Source organism: Colias croceus, chromosome 21, assembly GCF_905220415.1.
Source record: "Colias croceus chromosome 21, ilColCroc2.1".
Taxonomy (NCBI): domain Eukaryota; kingdom Metazoa; phylum Arthropoda; class Insecta; order Lepidoptera; family Pieridae; genus Colias; species Colias croceus.
In genome coordinates this window covers 147,442-166,606 of record NC_059557.1, presented here as the reverse complement: position 1 = coordinate 166,606, position 19,165 = coordinate 147,442, and the positions used below count along the sequence as shown (strand labels likewise).

The window sequence follows — 19,165 nt, the reverse complement described above, 5'->3', positions numbered from 1 at the left end:
ATTGGCAGGGAGGTAGTTTAGAGCCAGGAGAAGGATATAGGATACGTACGACGACGTGACTAGTATAGATTTATTTATTGATTTAATTTAATAAATGAAACGATACCAATTTAAATTTCGCACTGTTTATGTATGATGTGCGCATGCCTTAATGCTCTAAGGCGCATGCGCAGGTTTCAATTATTTTATAACTAGTGGTCCGCCTCGGCTTCGCCCGTGGTACGTATTTAGTATCCTATATCCTTCTCCTGGCTCTAAACTACCTCCCTGCCAATTTTCAGCTAAATCGGTTCAGCCGTTCTTGAGTTATAAGTGGAGTAACTAACACGACTTTCTTTTATATAATTTATTTATTGATTTAATTTAATAAATGAAACGATACCAATTTAAATTTCGCACTGTTTATGTATGATGTGCGCATGCCTTAATGCTCTAAGGCGCATGCGCAGGTTTCAATTATTTTATAACTAGTGGTCCGCCTCGGCTTCGCCCGTGGTACGTATTTAGTATCCTATATCCTTCTCCTGGCTCTAAACTACCTCCCTGCCAATTTTCAGCTAAATCGGTTCAGCCGTTCTTGAGTTATAAGTGGAGTAACTAACACGACTTTCTTTTCTAAAATATATAGATTTTATTTTTTAATAACATAAATAATTTAACAATTTCAATGATGGGCCTCTACGGACCTAACGGTAAAGAATACGATTTTGATAAAATTCGCCAATTTTGCTATGGATGGGGTGCTAAAGTGCACTTTTTTTATACCTAAAATTTAAAAAAATATTTAAAAAAAAACTAAAGGGGACCTAACGAAAAAATTGTGGGACCTTAAAGGACCTAACGGGGACCTAACGATCAAGGTCATTTTCGACCCAAAATTCCATAGATGGGGTGCTAAGTTTGCACTGGTAATTCACGTCACTTTTCCCAAAAGGTAAAATGGAGTCTGAAACTCAGAGCAATAATAGGTTTATTGCTCTGAGATCTCAAATATTAGTCGAATGCATGGTCGAATGAGAATTTTCAATCGATGGAAGTGATTTTTTTTTGTGTTCGATAGGAAATTGTTTTCACTAGGTTTCGAATTTAGAGTCATTTGTAACTCCCTCCACACGGAAACATCTGGTGATTTTTTTTGTAACTCCCTCCCCAGAAACATCGTGACCTTTTGGAAAGAAATATTTTCTCTTTACAAATTTTAATGGCTTTTTACTATTGTAAATATTTTCAAGTAATAGCCACTAATAATTTATGATGTTTGATTAAATATAACAATTATTGTGATAATATTCACAATAAGTAGGTAGAAGAAGGGTAGAAGATAATAATTTAAAATATTTCCAAAATTGGCGCAGAAAATTCAAAGACAAAAGATCATTGTGTCAAATTAATGGCAAATCTTTATTTTTCTCATAAAATTCTATTTAGTCTATGTTCTATATAAGTATCACAAGGACGCAACGTTTGTTAATTTTACGAAAAAGAAAGCAAATTAAAAGTTGAAGAGAACTTTTCATTGTTATATGCTTTCAATTACAAATCTTAAATATAATGTGACTATGCTTTTTTGAAAAAGTGGATATCCCAAGGAACTTTTTCCCTGAAAACGCTTTGAAGTACCCTTGTCTCGTTGAAATAAGTGATCAATTATTATAGTTATGTTGACGTGCTCGCGAAGGTTTTTACAGTGAAAGTTCTGGACAAAGTTTTCTCTGATAAAATGATATAAAGTAAAATAAAGTGTAGTGTACCGTCGGTTTAATGGAGGCCAGCGGTTTCCCGGCTGGTGCCGAGTGCGGCGAGGAGATAGAACGCGCACTCATGGACCTGGGACCGCTGCTCGGAGTCACCATCAAGGAGGAGGCGCCGGACGAGCTTTCGGACAGCACTGCTGCTTCCCGCGCCAATGTATGATTTTTTAAATATAATTATTATTTTTTTTATTTTTTTATGATGGACTTGCGAGTTAATCAAGCGATGACCTATCGATAACAAAAAAAACATATATTTGGCAGTGAAATAAGGTTTTTCAAACACAATTTTAATGCTATTTAACTGCCTGGAATGTATTCTAAAAACAACTGAAAAATAGTAATTTTTAGATATTAAAGATTTAGAATTTTTTGCCAATTTCAACAATACAGGATTTGGTTATATTTCACGATATATTATTTTTCATAATATGTTTACGAAATGCTCCCAAGGGGTTGCCAATTATTATTTTTTCAAAGTCTCAGGTGCAACTTTATTTATCAATAGTTATTAGATTTATTTCAAAAGAATTTCAAATTTGCAATTTTAATTTAACAAAGGAAAATTCTAATAAGTAGTATATTCCATGAATGCTCAAATAATAATTTACTACTATAAACTATGAAAAAAAAAACACAAAATAGATTAATCTCTTAACAAATACTTCCTATATAAATAATGTATTTCAACGTGTTTATTCTTTTCAGTCATACTTGTTATCAATATAATATGAGATCAGTGTTTAAAGTTATTTTTTAATATTCAATCAATAATCAATATTATTTCAGATTTATTTCAATTATGTAAGATCTCTTTTTAAATACTCTTCTGTTTCAGGTGAGCAGTGTGCAAGATGGAGCTGGCAGTAGTGGGGCTGATGCAAGTAAAGGGGAGTCAGGAGATGGGGTCGACTCACTGGCCTCGCCGGCCGCTCGCACCAGCTTCCTCACAACTAAATGTGCTTTCTGTCAGGTTTTACTGTCACAAACTGAGGGTATACCCAAACTGATGGAGTGCCTCCATTCTGCTTGTGAGCCTTGTGTAAAACAGAAGGTTGAAGAGAAACTGGCTGGGAGTAGGGACTTTTTAGGTAATATTTTTTTTATATTTTTAGCAGTCATTTTAGGCCAAATTAGATGCAAATTTGGGAAAATCTTTTATTTTGGCATCCTAAAACTGTTATTTTAAATCGTATCTAATAAGATGGTCGCAAGTTTTAAAATCAGGGGTCACAGATAACAAAAAATAATTTTCTTGTTTTCTATGGGTTTAACACTACATAATAATTGTATTTCTTATCAAAATTTATTGTATTGACAAATTTTCTGCAAATTTTCTATTTAACATTTTGTTATAACTTGAACTGTTTTGGAGATAGAGGGTGTAGTAAAGCAAGTAAATAAGCTCTAAGTAATTCATGCATTACATAGAATATGTATGTAGCGACTACATTCCTGCACATATTGACTGTTTATTTTGTGTAGATAGATTAAGCGCACATTTCAATAATAAATTTATATTGTAATGAGCAGGTAGTGTCTATACATAAATAACAGAAATAGCTAGAGACCTGAGGAAGGACATAGGATAGGTTTTATCCCGAAAATCCCACTGGAACGGGAACAATGCGGGTTTTTCTTTGACTAGGGTAAAGCCGCTGGCGGAGAGCTAGTCATATTATATAAGTCATATTGTACCCAAAATAAATCAGATATTGTAACACCTTGTCTCATTATTTTTATAACCATAAACAAACCCAAATTGTACACTTTTTCAGTTTTCATTTTCATCAATTAATAACCATTTTAACAATACAATATGTTTTATTTGGTAATTAATAATATGTCTGTTTTGTTTATTTGAATAATGAACATTGTAGTATTACCTATAAACTTTATAGCTTCAAATTCCTATTCTTGTGTTAATGATCACATATTTGCATGTTTAATAAATACTAATTAGTGAAACATCAATAGTTCATCATGTTTCATATTTAACATATTTTGGAACCATATTTAACTGAACATATATAAAGAATAGTTTGGAAAATCCAAAAGTGCACGCCTCATAATCTCATCCTTTACAATAAAATTGATTATTAATAAAGAGTACACTATAAATATAAAAAAGAAATAAAATAAAACAGTTGGAAAAGTAAAGAAAGCGGTACCGTAATAATTGAGCTATTTTTCTTGTGGCCTTTACCTAGATGTGAAACTGCGCAGGTTTAAGGGACTGACTACCAACTTATTTTTTTAAACCTTGGCTTATAGTATAAAGAATCGAGTATATAATGGTGAATTTTGAGTACACTATAAATATATAAAAAAAAAAATAAAAAAAAGTCGATATTTTTTTTTGTTTATTTAATAACAATTAAACCACATCGAATCAGACCCTGAAAAATGAAAGGGTTCTATTCCTGAGCATACTCAAGCGTAAGAGAAAAAAAAAGACTCGATTAGTAAAGTATTTCAGTCGCTATCGTGTTAACAAGAAAAGTCTCCGCACATACAGACACACGGACGTCCAAGACAGAACTTTTTTAAACTGTTTTTTAACTAGTTTAAATAACAAAAATGATATCAAAAATATCATGAATGTTAAAAATAGTGTTTTTTCTTAATATGTGTGTGTATGTATTATCTTACAAGTGCAATATACGATACATAAAGACATTTTAAGTTTGAAAAATCAGATGTTTTGCGCGAAGTGACAGTAGTACCCTCCTCAACGCTTCGCTTATGAGGCGTGCAAAATATATTTTTTTAAGTAGCTATTTTTCTTATAACATTATCACTCGTCTAACCAACGCCGTAATATTTCAGGAGCGGGTCGCGTCACGATACAATGCGGTACGTGTCGGCTGCAATGCCAGCCCAACAACATGATCGATCAGCGGTTTGTGCTTGAGAAAGTTGCTGTCGAACAAGCTGGCAGCAGTGGTAAGCAATGTTCTATATTTTAATTTACAACTTTTTAGTTAGTATCCTGAATTAAAAAGTTCATAATCTGAATAGTACCAAATAAATTTGCATGATATTTTTTAAATTTTTGTTTTAATTAAAATCAGTGTTTGAAAATGGTACCCTATTCATCAACATTTATAAAACTAAAATACAGAAAGTAAAAAATTCTAAGAGTTAAAATTCTTCTTGTTGTTAAAATAAAATTGTAATTAACACTACAAGGTGCAGGTAGCGGTGAACATCAATGCAACAGCTGTGAAGACACAGAGCCAGCAAACAGTTACTGTGTGGACTGCGCGGAATTTATCTGTGACAACTGTGTGCAGGCACATCAGAGGTATTTATCACTAACTATATACTAATTCATTATTAAAAACATGTAAATAATTTTTTTGTAAAGTAGATTTCAAACATTATGACTTTTATTGCTGATATTTAGCATCAAATATCAACAAAGTATGATGGTAACTAAATAAATTTGTTTCAAATCTATAGGACAATGAAAGGTAATTGTTTAATTGTGTTATGTGATTAATTAAATTATAATGGTTGTATGAAGGCTAAAGATAACGAAGGACCACACGATCAAGTGCAAGGAGGAGGCGCTGGCCGAGCAGCAGGCAGCGCAGGGCGCGCGCAACGCGCACGACATGTTCTGCCGCGACCATCCGCAGGTGAGACACACACACACACAGAAATAGATAAACACGCGGCTGTGCACACACACGAACACACACACATTAACAAATATGCATGTGCGCTTGACACGTGTAAAAACAAAATACACAAGTATATATTATACACGCACGCCTGTAAACTTTCGTACGCACACACATACAAATGCGTGCAAAATCACGCACGCATACTTATTTTAACCGTATTTATTTGTTCTTTTTCATAGATATTTGCTTTATCATAGATATATGCTCGTTTAGACGTGAATTAAAACGAAAATATTTAATTGTGCTCACTAAAATAAATTCTTGATCTAATTTGTGTAATTTGCCATTGCTTGATTTAATGAATTATGTACAATTGTTTTGTTTTTCAAACTTGATGCTTGCGTACAGGAGCGTCTGAGCCTGTTCTGCGAGACGTGCGACCGGCTGACGTGCCGCGACTGCCAGCTGCAGCACCACCGCGACCACAAGTACCAGTTCAGCACTGAGATGGCCGCGCAGGTACACCGCACACATAGCACTACCTAAATAGTATATAATATAATGTGAAAGTTTGTGTAGCTGGCGATTCTCAGTCAGTTGTTTTGCGTGAAAGTATAGTTTTCATTGTTAAATTTCTTTGGAACATAAAACTTCGTTATTTTTTTCGAGTACAATGCTATTTAATACATCGAACTAAAACTACTAGTTAGAATAAGAATTTAATTTTAAAAATATGGCTCTATTTCATACCCACATATAGCTTAAATATCTTATCTTCGTATCTTTGAATCTTGCCAAAGAAGTTTCACTTCTGACACGGTCCCTGGTACATACGCTTTTCTTTTATTTACACTATATCTAATAATATATAATTTTGTGCAGGCCCGCTCCAGTATAGCGGCGCTAGTATCGGAGGTGAGCTACAAGCGCGTGCTGCTCGGCTCCGCGATGAAAGTGATCCGCGACCGCCAGCATCTCATCGCCGACAAGAAGAAGGCGCTCGTGCACGAGATCACGCAGACCGTTGTCAAGTGAGACATTCATTGTGTTTTTGTGTCTATGTTATGTCAATGTTATATTTATACGATTAGAAATAATGAATTTGACTCAATACGGGAAGTGAATGAACATACACCGAGATATAATCTAGATTCTAGACTGATTTTATTTCATAACTACCCACATAGTAAATATGATATGATAACGTAAATACACAACAACTTTCTTGTAGATTTTACATAAACGCTTCTATTAAATAATACATGAATTAAAAAAATGTTCTTTCAGTTTATATTCAAATATGTCTTAGTTAAGTTTATCTTTTTGGAAGCGTTCGACCACAATCTCGTCTGATATTAAGATGGTACGCGCTTCCCTGAGTAGTAATATTTGTATGTAGTAAAGTTCTAATGATTGTGTTCAGGTTAACTAACGCGATAAACACGCGCGGCAAGCAGCTAGTATTGCGGCTGAACGAAGTCTGTGACAGCAAGCAACGCACGCTGGGCGAGAAGAAGGAAGCACTGGCTCAGCTCGCTGCCATCACCGACCACTGCCTCGCTTTCGTAGGAGCTGCGCTTGACCAGGTAAACATAGCTCTTTTTGTATCTGTTATAGTACGATTCAAACTTAATGGCGGCTCGAACATCATACGACGTTAAGGGACCTGTGCGCACTCGCACCTGCACCTAACTTCCACTTCAATCATCATACTAATCATACACATCTATACTATTACTATAAAGCGGAAGAGTTTGTTTGTTGGTTTGAAGGCGCTAATCTCAGAAACTACTAGTCCGATTTATCGAGGAAGGCTAAAGGCTAATATTATTATGCTAAGACCGACAGGGGTGGAGCACTGCGGGGCACAGCTAGTGTCAAATACAATTGTTATAAATGTATAGTTGTGACGTGTGTAGCCACAAGCAATAGCGTTATTTTAATTAAAATTATTTATATAATGAAGTTTGTATATGTGTGTGTAGGGCAGCGACACGGCGGTGCTGTACAGCAAGCGCGCGGTGTGCGCGCACCTGCAGCGCATCAAGAGCCGGCGCGCCGACATCCCCAACCCGGAGATCCCCGTGCGCATCACGCTCGCGCTCGACAAGCTGCCCGACCTCGTCCGGGGTGAGCCCGCACACACACACACACACACACAACCCGGAGATCCCCGTGCGCATCACGCTCGCGCTCGACAAGCTGCCCGCCCTCGTCCGGGGTGAGCCCGCACACACACACACACACACACAACCCGGAGATCCCCGTGCGCATCACGCTCGCGCTCGACAAGCTGCCCGACCTCGTCCGGGGTGAGCCCGCACACACACACACACACACACAACCCGGAGATCCCCGTGCGCATCACGCTCGCGCTCGACAAGCTGCCCGACCTCGTCCGGGGTGAGCCCGCACACACACACACACACACAACCCGGAGATCCCCGTGCGCATCACGCTCGCGCTCGACAAGCTGCCCGACCTCGTCCGGGGTGAGCCCGCACACACACACACACACACACACAACCCGGAGATCCCCGTGCGCATCACGCTCGCGCTCGACAAGCTGCCCGACCTCGTCCGGGGTGAGCCCGCACACACACACACACACACACAACCCGGAGATCCCCGTGCGCATCACGCTCGCGCTCGACAAGCTGCCCGACCTCGTCCGGGGTGAGCCCGCACACACACACACACACACACAACCCGGAGATCCCCGTGCGCATCACGCTCGCGCTCGACAAGCTGCCCGACCTCGTCCGGGGTGAGCCCACACACACACACACACACACACAACCCGGAGATCCCCGTGCGCATCACGCTCGCGCTCGACAAGCTGCCCGACCTCGTCCGGGGTGAGCCCGCACACACACACACACACACAACCCGGAGATCCCCGTGCGCATCACGCTCGCGCTCGACAAGCTGCCCGACCTCGTCCGGGGTGAGCCCGCACACACACACACACACACACACAACCCGGAGATCCCCGTGCGCATCACGCTCGCGCTCGACAAGCTGCCCGACCTCGTCCGGGGTGAGCCCGCACACACACACACACACACACAACCCGGAGATCCCCGTGCGCATCACGCTCGCGCTCGACAAGCTGCCCGACCTCGTCCGGGGTGAGCCCGCACACACACACACACACACACAACCCTGAGATCCCCGTGCGCATCACGCTCGCGCTCGACAAGCTGCCCGACCTCGTCCGGGGTGAGCCCGCACACACACACACACACACACAACCCGGAGATCCCCGTGCGCATCACGCTCGCGCTCGACAAGCTGCCGACCTCGTCCGGGGTGAGCCCGCACACACACACACACACACACAACCCGGAGATCCCCGTGCGCATCACGCTCGCGCTCGACAAGTTGCCCGACCTCGTCCGGGGTGAGCCCGCACACACACATACCCCTCCCATTCACAGACACATACGTTCACACACACATGCACACATGCACTTACATTCTGGCCAACAAATGATTTTATTCATTTACATACCCAATAATAATACGTCCTTCTCGTTCCATATATCTCCTTTTTATTGTTTTTTGTTATATAATGGTTGTATTACAATAAAGTGTGATAAATAAATACCCATGCGCTCGCGCTTGACAAGGCGCCCCTCTCCGTATGCGCATTTAACTAAAAACAGTAATAAAATTACACAATTTAAGTTTAATGTACCTCCTCAAAATTTTCACACTTCAAAATACTTAAAATTCAAACTGCTAACGCTTGTTGTATCACCGTTCCAGTGCTGTCAACGATCGGCGCGATCGTAGTGGATGGTAAAGTGGACGGCGGCAGCTCGAGCCCCGGCACTACAAGCGGTACCGGTGCGGGCAACAGTACCGGCATGAGCGGTGCGGGTACCGGTACCGGTGCGGGTGCGGGATACCCGCCCGGCCCGGTACCGCACTCCGCACCGCATTCCGCTGTGATGGCCCTGCAGCAAGTCGCTATGCACCAGGTGGGTCATAACTATATTATGTACACATACCTATTGCAATAGTATAAGTGCTAGAAGCTAAAAAATAAATGCTAGTGTACACACGTTGCAATGGAATAAGTACATGATACTAGTAAAATATTATTGCAAAAGTGCAAGACACCTCTATTCACATTTCAAAATTATATTGACAAATAAGATTGCGAAAATTAAGTGCAAGGCCCTAGTATGCACTATATCAACTACACTATAATAATACGCACTATATAATTTCATATTGAAAGAAACAGTAGAATTATTCAGTTTTGATCAATGAGTGCAATTTGATTCCTACAATCCACCAAAATGTAGTCCCCACTTTGCACAGCACTAAAACAAATACCCTGTATTTATTTTTCAATTTCAGTTATTGTTTACATTTGAATAAATTAAGTTCTCAATCTATAATATCGTTACAAATACGTTAGTACAAGAAAAATCTATAGAATGGTTTTAATGAGGTATCATATCCAAGTGTGGACAATAATTGGCGAATATTAAATTTCCTTTTCTTGTTCCTTTCATGTCTCAGTCCATGGCAAGATACCAGGTTAGTCTATTTTGAAGAAAAAAAAATTGTTAGAAATAGACTTGAAATATTTTTTTCAAATTATTCAAAAATATGTACATGAGACTGATTATCTAGTAAAAATGTTTAAATAAATTCTAGTAGAATGTAGATGATTCTTTTCCATAACACTGTCTTTTGCACAAAGTAGATTTTCACAGTTATTTCATGTGCACAAATTAGTGTAGGATTAGTTCTGTAGTAGATAGGAGTAGTAGTAGTGGTATCTTTTGTAGTAATATTTTTGGGTGTTTGATTTGTTGTGTAGTTGTTATTAATGATTTTTTAAAATCTGAAGTTTATTAAGAATATAAACCATTAAAGACATTGCATGTTTATTCATTTTTATACCTACTTCTGACAAAACAGACACAGTTACGTTTTAACACGCATCATTTTACAAGTTTTTATTTAAATTGCAATGTAGGTTTATTTTAAACTGAGTCAGATTATAACACAATTACAATTTGTATTTATATACTTTATGTTTATGAATTACCATACAATAAAGAATTAGTCGTCAAAACATGTTTAAGCAGAAATTAACACATTATGTGCAATTTGCACTCATGTGTCAACTGCGTAATATTAAAAAAAATGTGTGCGTGTACTAGTGTATACAGTACACACGTAAGAAGTGAAACTTGTTTATGACCTTATTTTTCAAAAAAATAATTTACTATATAGAACTTTACAGAAATACGTCGAATCACGCGTGGTAGGGATAAGAAAAAGATGGCGCGTAACGGAATAATGTCTCTTTCAAAAGTTCTTTAAAAAGTTCTCAAACTGCCTAATAGGCGGAGTTTTGCAAGTTTTAGAAGTTTACTATAATATGTCAATGTATTCGTGTATGTTACAAACGTGCGTGTTTCCAGTCGTACGTGCAAGCGGCGGGTGGTGTGGGCGGGGTGGGCGTGGGCGTGGGCGGGTACATGGGCGTGGGGCGGGGCCGCGCGCACACGCCGCTGCGCCAGCCCCACGTCACCTCCACCACGCACCCGCACCAGCTGCACGGTGAGCATGTACCTTTATTTTTACACGTGGTTTTACTAGTAATATATTTTATGACATAAATTGGTATCACTTTATGACCAGTTCAGAAAGCAATTTCTTTTAATAATATCATATTATTGTTTCCAATATAATAATTTGTGCATTTTTTACTTTGGAATCTGTTGTGAATAAAATATTTGATTGCTTTTTCCTTTATGTCTATTCGAAACCAATGACCGTAACGAACGTAATAAAAGCTCATTATAAATTAATTAGGAGTTTAATCAATGAATTATTATAATTCTGCAGCACTAAGAAATGTAGCACTACAGACTGTTGAAACCGGATGAAATAACACTATAACAATTGCAGGCATGAACGACATGAACCTGCGCGGTCTATTGAACGCGAACGGTCGCGGCGGCGGTGCGGGCGCGCGTGCGATGTTGCCGCACGGCGCGCACGGGGCGCACGCGCACGCGCACGCGCACAACGCGCAGGCGCAAGCCATGCACCACGCCTACCAACACAGTGAGTGGTACACGTGCACGTACCGACGTTATTTATTTGACGAATATATTACTATATTTCAATTATTGAATTTTAAAAGTATAATAAACACAAGTGTTGTGGATAGTTTTTATTATCAATATTACATTTACTGAATAAGGATTTTTTGTACATATAAATGGTTTTAAAAATATAATATGTTGAAAAGTTTTTTTTTTAATGATCAATTATTATTGAATTTCTAAAGCACTCTCTTTCACTTGAATGATTATTTCGTCTGTAAAGTAATTGACATGTTTGTGGATATTGTCGCATTTTAGTCGTTTGGTGTGTGTATATGTCTATAATATTATGCGTGTGTGTGCAGTGATGGGCCAGTACGGTGGCGCGTCGTATGGCAGCGGGCGGCGCAGCGGCGGGCCGCGCACGCCGTCCCCCGCGCCGCCCGCACACGCCGGCCCGCCGCCCGCCGGCCCACCGCCCGCCGGCCCGCCGCCCGCACACCCCGCCGGCCCCCCGCCCGCCGCGCCGCACTACCCGCACACGCCGCCCGCCAAGTGGCACATACCGCAGCATGGGCAAAGCGGTACGTAGAGATACATTTGACTGTAGAGTTTGTTATGACGTGTAGAGTGGGCATAATAATTATTAAATGTAGCGATAACATTTTTCAGTATTTTATTTATCAATGTGTACTTAATGGGTTGATCAAATTGAAATATATACTATATTTTATGTTAATTTCATTACTTAGTTATTAGTAATTAATATTATTTTCCTAGCAATGCAGAAATTAAAAGCAATTTCTCTAATTCTGAATTTTTCTTATCTATAATAATATTATAAAGCTGAAGAGTTTGTTTGTTTGAACGCGCTAATATCGGAAACTTCTATCTCTCTGAACTCTTTGGTCCGATTTGAAAAATTCTTTCACTGTTAGATAGCCCATTTATAGAGGAAGGCTATAGGCTGTATATCATCTCACTAAGACCAACTAGAGTGGAGCAATGCTGGTAAAACCGCGGAGCACAGCTAGTATTTTGATAAACATAGAATTTTAAAGTTTACCTTAAAATAAAGACATCTTAAATACGGCTGTTAATCCGGTCAATCTAAACATTCCGTGATACATTAATTCCCAACTAGCTGATAATCAGTATAGTTGTTCAAAATTCAATCATAAATAAAATTAAGAAATTATCAATCATTGCAATGCAAGGAAAAAAAATTATTCAAGGTCAAAATTCAAAAACCGACTTCAAAAACGGAAAAGTAAAAAATAAAAAAGATTTGATAATATTATCAATTACTACATATCAATTATTATTTAGATGTGCTATTTATTAAAAAGGTTTGAAGTCGGTGACAAGCGCTAAGCACTTAGTATTAAGCCCGTGTAAGCTGGTAAGTGTTACATTGGCTTTATTTTTATAGATAATTTTATGATCTACAATATATTTTCGATTAAACTTACAGTTTCCCTGAAAATCGCGAAAAACTAATTTTTTGACCTTTGGCCTTGAATAAATTACCTTACCTTGTTTTGTTTCTCTTATAATTTGGTTTAATTTGACCGGTTTATGTGCAGGTGTGTCGGAGAGCGGTGCGGGCGGCGGCGGGAGCGGGGGCGGGGCGGACTACAAGATCACTCTGGGCCGCCCGCACTCTGCGCGCGCGCCGCTCGTCTCCTCCACCAACCCCAAGACGCCCAGCCCCAGCCTCAACGTACGTACCTCATCTATTTACCGACATTTATTGCCAGTCGCATATTATCTTATTTCTTATTAATAGCCAGTTGCACTTACTTAAATGACAATAAACAAGTTCTTAAAATATTCTGAATTTTTTAATGTTTTATGGACTCTCTAAGATATTTTATACGATCTGGCCAAATGTCGATGACCAAATCGTGAAACGTTGACGATTTAACGATCTGATCAAACTATATTGGCCATTTCATGAAATGAGCAAATCTACGATATGGCCACGACATTGAGAAAGGCTTATAATATAATTACTTGTGAGATTGGATGGATGTGTGTATGTTTGTTTTTGTGTTATTAACTAAGTGTGCGTATGAAAGTAGCTATTTTTATTTTGAATGTGTTCGTCAGGGCGGCGCCTCCGAGCTGGACAAGGTGTGCGCGGAGTCTGTGCAGGACCTGATGGCGACGATCGCCAAGCTGGACTCGAACGGCGTGCAGGTGGTCGCCGAGCGCGCCTCGCCCGCCTCGCCCGCGCCCGTGCACTCCTCCACCGACGGTACACTATCGTCTGCCCATATACCTTCCCACTGCTGGGGAACGGGCCTCAGAGCTGCCCAAGTGCGGGATGGCAGATCTACACGTCGACCAACTTTTAATTCTTCGACGTTTCCTCACGATCGACGTTCGAGACAATAAAACGTACACATTTATACAATAAAACTGCATAAAGAAACTCTTATGAATTTAATAAATCAATAATAAAATGGTTAATTTTTTAATTCGGCTCGAAGGACCAATTTTAAATAATGTAACATTGGTCCTTCGAGCCGGATGAATATAATAGATATTAGAATAAAAAAAAAATATTTCATTTTCAGGTTTCAGAGTCATTTAAAATTTGTATATAATGAGCGACTGTATTAAAAAATAATTTTATTATTAATTGAAAATATGTTGATATTAACAGGTAAAGCGTTAACGGGCGGCAGCGACCCGAACGAGGACTGGTGCGCGGTGTGCATGGACGGCGGCGAGCTGATGTGCTGCGACAAGTGCCCCAAGGTGTTCCACCAGTACTGCCACATCCCCGCCGTCGAGAAGCTGCCCGAGTGAGTACCGGCCCCGGAGTTGAACCTTGCGACACCCCCCTATTGTGCACACGTTATAGTGTACTAACAGTGTGGGAATTGTTGCAAATGTGATTAGGTATTATTAATAAGTTGATTAATGTAATGATTTGTTGAAAATTTTTATGAAATATATATGTTTTAAGGGAAATTTTTATGTGTAACATAATCAAATGCTTGTTGAAAATCTTTTTGCGTATTAAAAGTAATATTTACTCACGGCAAATATACTATACAATGTAGGCCATAGACTTCATATTATTCAGGTTTTAATCGCATAGATTTTTTTTTTTGCTTTCAAAATGCTTTATTGGTGATCAAATCTTAAAAATAACGTTTTTTTTTGTGCCCGAAATGAAATGCTATGCTCAGCTATATAGAAGAGCGCGTTGTGGAATGTCGAGTGTGTTGTATATGGTAGGGAGACGGAGTCGTGGCAGTGCCTGCTGTGCGTGAACTTCGCGGAGCAGCCGGTGGAGGGTAGTGCAGGGGGTGCGGGTGGTGGGGAGGGGCTGGTGGGGCGGCGCCGCCGGCTGGTGGAGCGCATCACGCTGGAGCTGTACTGCCAGTACGAGCTGTCGCTGCCCTTCCGCGACGCCGCGCACCTGCACCCGCCATACGCCACTGATGTGAGTCACCCCACATTGGACATAATTCTAATTCAAATAATTTATAGTATACCAATACATTTTTACATATTAGCAACCTTATGGTATTAGGTATTGCGATACAATAATATTATATTTATATTACATCATATTATCATATACATTTAGTTTAAGATATATAGATTATCAATGCATGTGTTAATTGTTCATTTGTTGGGTTGCCTGGTAGAGATCGCTACCTAGCGATAAGGCCGCCCTTTGCTGTTTCTGTAGTCTTGTCTTTGTTATACATATGTATTTATGTATTTTCAATGCAATAAAGTGTTTTTCATTCATTCATTAATTCATTTATGATGAGAAAAATAAATTAATTTAATTTAATTAAGTATTTTTTTAATTTTCCCATAATTATATTACAAAAATAACAACATTGATAATATACAAATTAGATATGTCGTATGTATGTAGGAATTATACATATTATAAAGTAGGTTTTTTGATTCGTAAGATAAATTAGTTTAAGACGTAAATAAAAATACTCGTATAGATGCATAGATAAGCATTGATTGCGAATAGTTTATTTCGTAGGTTTAGTTAGATCGAGGTTTTCAAGTTAAGCATATATAAATAGTGCAGCATCATTTTTTGTTTGTCACATCATTTTCATATTATAGTTTAGTTCACGTAAAAACGTCGCGTGCTGCGTACGTGTGCAACTCATAGCATAATCCAGAGCGTAGCAATATTAAAGCATATTATTTTCATCTTAGCCTAGTTTTAATTATCAGCAGCATCCCCAGGTGTACGAACCGTACATCTGTATGGTCCTTCGAGCCGGATGTTGCTTGAAATCAATGCTTGTAAATATTTTAAAGGATTGTTTAAGTTAATGAGAGTGTAGAGAGATGTATGATACGTTTTTATTTATTTATTTTATTTATTCTTTATTCTACATAATATACCAATCATAAATAAGCTATACTATAATTAGGTACAATGAAAACACACAGCACATACGTACTAAAAGGCGGCCTTATTGTTCAAAAGCAATCACTTCCAGGCAACCCTGATTGCTAAGGAATGTTTGCTAGATCGCGACTTGACGCAAATTTAATAAATAAATTAAACATTACAATATAAATAATAAAAATAATATATAAATCATGTTTCACACAGCCGGAGGCCCCAAAAAGAACTACGAATTTACTTAGAAATACTTTAATATAAAATTATTACAATGTGTCTTGCTCGATGCAAGTCTTAAAAATTAATGAATATAATGCTAATTGAATTTAAAAGGAAAACTTAAAATTACGTTGCGCTAAGGGAATTCGCCTCGTTCGTACAACACGTTCCCGTGCGAACCGTCGACTCAGCGATGTCTCAGGGATGTCCGTTGGCGTAACTTAAACAATAATAATAATAAAATGTTTTTGTTATGGTTCGGCAGACGAGCAACACGATGTGCCTGGACGTGATCCGCATGAAGCTGCAGCCGCGCTCCGCCGGCCGCTACACGCACGAGGCGCAGTTCGTGGCCGACGTGCGCGCGCTCTTCCGCAGCGTGTACCGGCACAAGCCCGTGAGTGCACGCACACGCATCACAATACACGTGCACACACGCAAACATATATGTAAAAACGTAAACACGTGAAAAAATATGCGAACGACACGCAGATTAATATTAAATTTTTTTTCGCACATTAATTATTGACTGAATACATCATACACAAGTTATAGGGTGTTTATTTTCATATAAATACTTAAAACACGATTACACACGAACAGATCATAACGATACGTATTTTTTTTATAAAGATATGAACGATGATACAATTTCCAGGCGGACTCGCAACTGTATAAGGACGCGAAGAAGCTGGAGGAGTTCTTCGACGCGCAGCTGCTCAAGTGGCTGCCCGAGTACGCGTACTGGAGCGGCGAGGGCGAGCCGCCCGCCAAGCGCGCGCGCGTGGACTGACCCGCCCCGCACACCGCCGCCAGTGCCGCCAGCAAGCCGCTGCTCAAGCCCTCCATCCTGGCCGGTGCCGTGCTGGCCAACAGCACCGCGACGTTCGCCAAGCCCTCCGCGCCCTCCTGCAGCGCGCACGCACACAACCCCTCGCTGGGACACCTCATGGCCATGTCCACGGCGACGATGCAGTCGCCCGCTGTGGTGGCCATGTCTTCGCGGGCCATGGCGCCGATGTCGTCACCGGCCCGCGTGTCCATGTCTTCACCAGCAATGGGGCCGATGTCGTCACCTAGCGTGATGCAAATGTCCTCACCTAGCGTGATGCAAATGTCATCAACTAGCATGATGCAAATGTCACCCACCCGGATGCCCAGGTCTTCACCCGCCTGTGTATCGATGTCGTCGCCCGCCCGGATGGCCATGTCGCCCGCCCGTGTATCGATGTCGTCGCCCGGCATGGTGTACATGTCGCCGGTCATGTCACCGATGTCAACGCCCACGATGGTTGGCATGCCATCGCCAGCCATGTCATCTATGTCGCTGGTGCCGCTGCCCCTGGTGGTGCGCCCGCAGCCCATCGCCCCACCCACATTCAACTATCACCACGTGTACCACCCGGGACGATACCTGCCCCACTAAAGTGAACGTACTGTGTGCAAAAGTGAAACGATTCGTGTAAATACGGAATTTTGATATAATATAAACGCAACTTCCATAAACTTTTTGTGTAACAATTTAATTCGAGCGGATCTTAAATTGTAGCGTACATTAATGTTGCAGTGCGAAAAATGATTTTAGTTCTGTTGATTGTTTTAATAATTTGTCATAATAATTGTTATTATTATATTTTAACTGCTAATGTACAAGCGGATTTGATCAACATTGGGTTTCAACTACTAAACATCATGATATTTATGAATAAAAGTGAAAACAGACGCTATTTTAGAATTTGTAGTATAAGAGTTACATGTATTGTGCTTCGTATATTATGAAGCAAAATTGCGAAATTTTACATTGTTATTATTATTATTATATATTTCAGTCTCTCCATTCAAACAATATTTGCTTACGTAACTAACTTCGAAATGCTCTTATATTTCGACAGTTGTGTTAATGCATAGTTCCTGTTATAACTTAATTCGTAAACACGACTTGTTGTATTGTAATTGTTTGTCGAAGGTGCGATAGTAACATTCGGAAATATATGTATTACTTTTAACATCATATTAATAATATTATTATATATATATATTTATTATTTTTTTTTATTATTACTTCGTTGTTTATAATCAAGAAATTAACTAATATTTAAATCAATATTTTTGAAATATTGTGGATTTTATATATTATAATATGACAAATATCTTACTTACAATTGAAATTTAAATAAGTTGCGAGAATTGATGGTAATTTGATGATTATATGATATTATTAAGAACTTAAGTTGTAAAAGTAGCTGGATAGTAATTCTAATTAAAATATGTCTCAAAGAGTATGTTTGCTGCGTAATCGCGTGTCTCCTCTTCTTTTATATGGATAAGTTGCTTTATCGGTTTTAATACAGTGCGAAATCACTACTATTTTTTAATTAGACTGTAAAATCTAATTTAAGTATTGTTGGAGGTTGAATGTTGGCCAAGGAAACCTGTGATTTGTGTGTTGTGGACTTGTGGCGCATGTGTAAAGTTATTTCGTTTGAATCTGTATCACACCGCACACGGGGGGCTCAACTGTTAATACTCGTTCTCTCATGAATATTAAAGCCCACATCACCACTTCTTAACGAAGTCCCCGCGATGTTACGAGTTATATTTATTTATATGTAGTTGTAAAGTATATTTTTACTGAAAGTATGACGACTATCACTAGTTAGGTCGCTCACGCACAATATAGATTTATTTAGTTAGAATAATTAAATGATATTTTGTTTAAAACATTTTTATTGTAAATGGCAAGATGTTCCGATTTTTTTACTTGATACAAAACCGTGGTTGTTTAGTCGCTGACTGTGCGATACCATTAACATATTATGTATTAAACAATATAGCCAATGTTAGTGATAGGTAGGGTTAAATGAAAGGTGCGAGGCGGGCCTTGGTCTGTCTGTTTGTTGGGATGTTTGTCCAGGAGGAGAGTGGAAACTTGTTTGTTTGGATCTTGAATGACTAAGTGTTACAAATGCTGTCGGCATTCGTTACTGAAGCTCTTACGTTCATATATAATCTCGTACATAAGTACTATTATAATAATAAAAAAACTATTAAAATATTTTTTGTGTTTTATTTACGGTA

At 39.2% G+C, this 19,165-nt stretch overlaps 1 protein-coding gene across 1 annotated transcript; it reads left to right on the top strand.

Moving 5' to 3' along the window:
* Nucleotides 1–1,445: 1,445 nt before the first annotated feature.
* LOC123701522 (transcription intermediary factor 1-alpha) lies at nucleotides 1,446–19,142 on the top strand. Its single transcript, XM_045649027.1, has 20 exons — nucleotides 1,446–1,908; nucleotides 2,590–2,842; nucleotides 4,581–4,697; nucleotides 4,944–5,058; nucleotides 5,281–5,395; nucleotides 5,792–5,902; nucleotides 6,266–6,414; nucleotides 6,807–6,969; nucleotides 7,369–7,513; nucleotides 9,155–9,369; nucleotides 9,920–9,937; nucleotides 10,834–10,972; nucleotides 11,324–11,482; nucleotides 11,829–12,047; nucleotides 13,050–13,186; nucleotides 13,576–13,723; nucleotides 14,135–14,276; nucleotides 14,716–14,923; nucleotides 16,353–16,484; nucleotides 16,746–19,142. Exons 1-20 carry the CDS (start codon nucleotides 1,762–1,764, stop codon nucleotides 16,878–16,880), a joined length of 2,967 nt encoding a protein of 988 aa, XP_045504983.1. The 5' UTR covers nucleotides 1,446–1,761; the 3' UTR covers nucleotides 16,881–19,142.
* Nucleotides 19,143–19,165: the final 23 nt, after the last annotated feature.

Bases quoted from the DNA above. Each gene is read 5' to 3' on its own strand.
- LOC123701522 (XM_045649027.1), top strand. From the start codon at position 1,762: ATGGAGGCCAGCGGTTTCCCGGCTGGTGCCGAGTGCGGCGAGGAGATA. The intron at 5,903-6,265 runs GTACACCGCACA...AATTTTGTGCAG, and splicing joins GCACTGAGATGGCCGCGCAG to GCCCGCTCCAGTATAGCGGC. The intron at 13,187-13,575 runs GTACGTACCTCA...TGTGTTCGTCAG, and splicing joins CGCCCAGCCCCAGCCTCAAC to GGCGGCGCCTCCGAGCTGGA.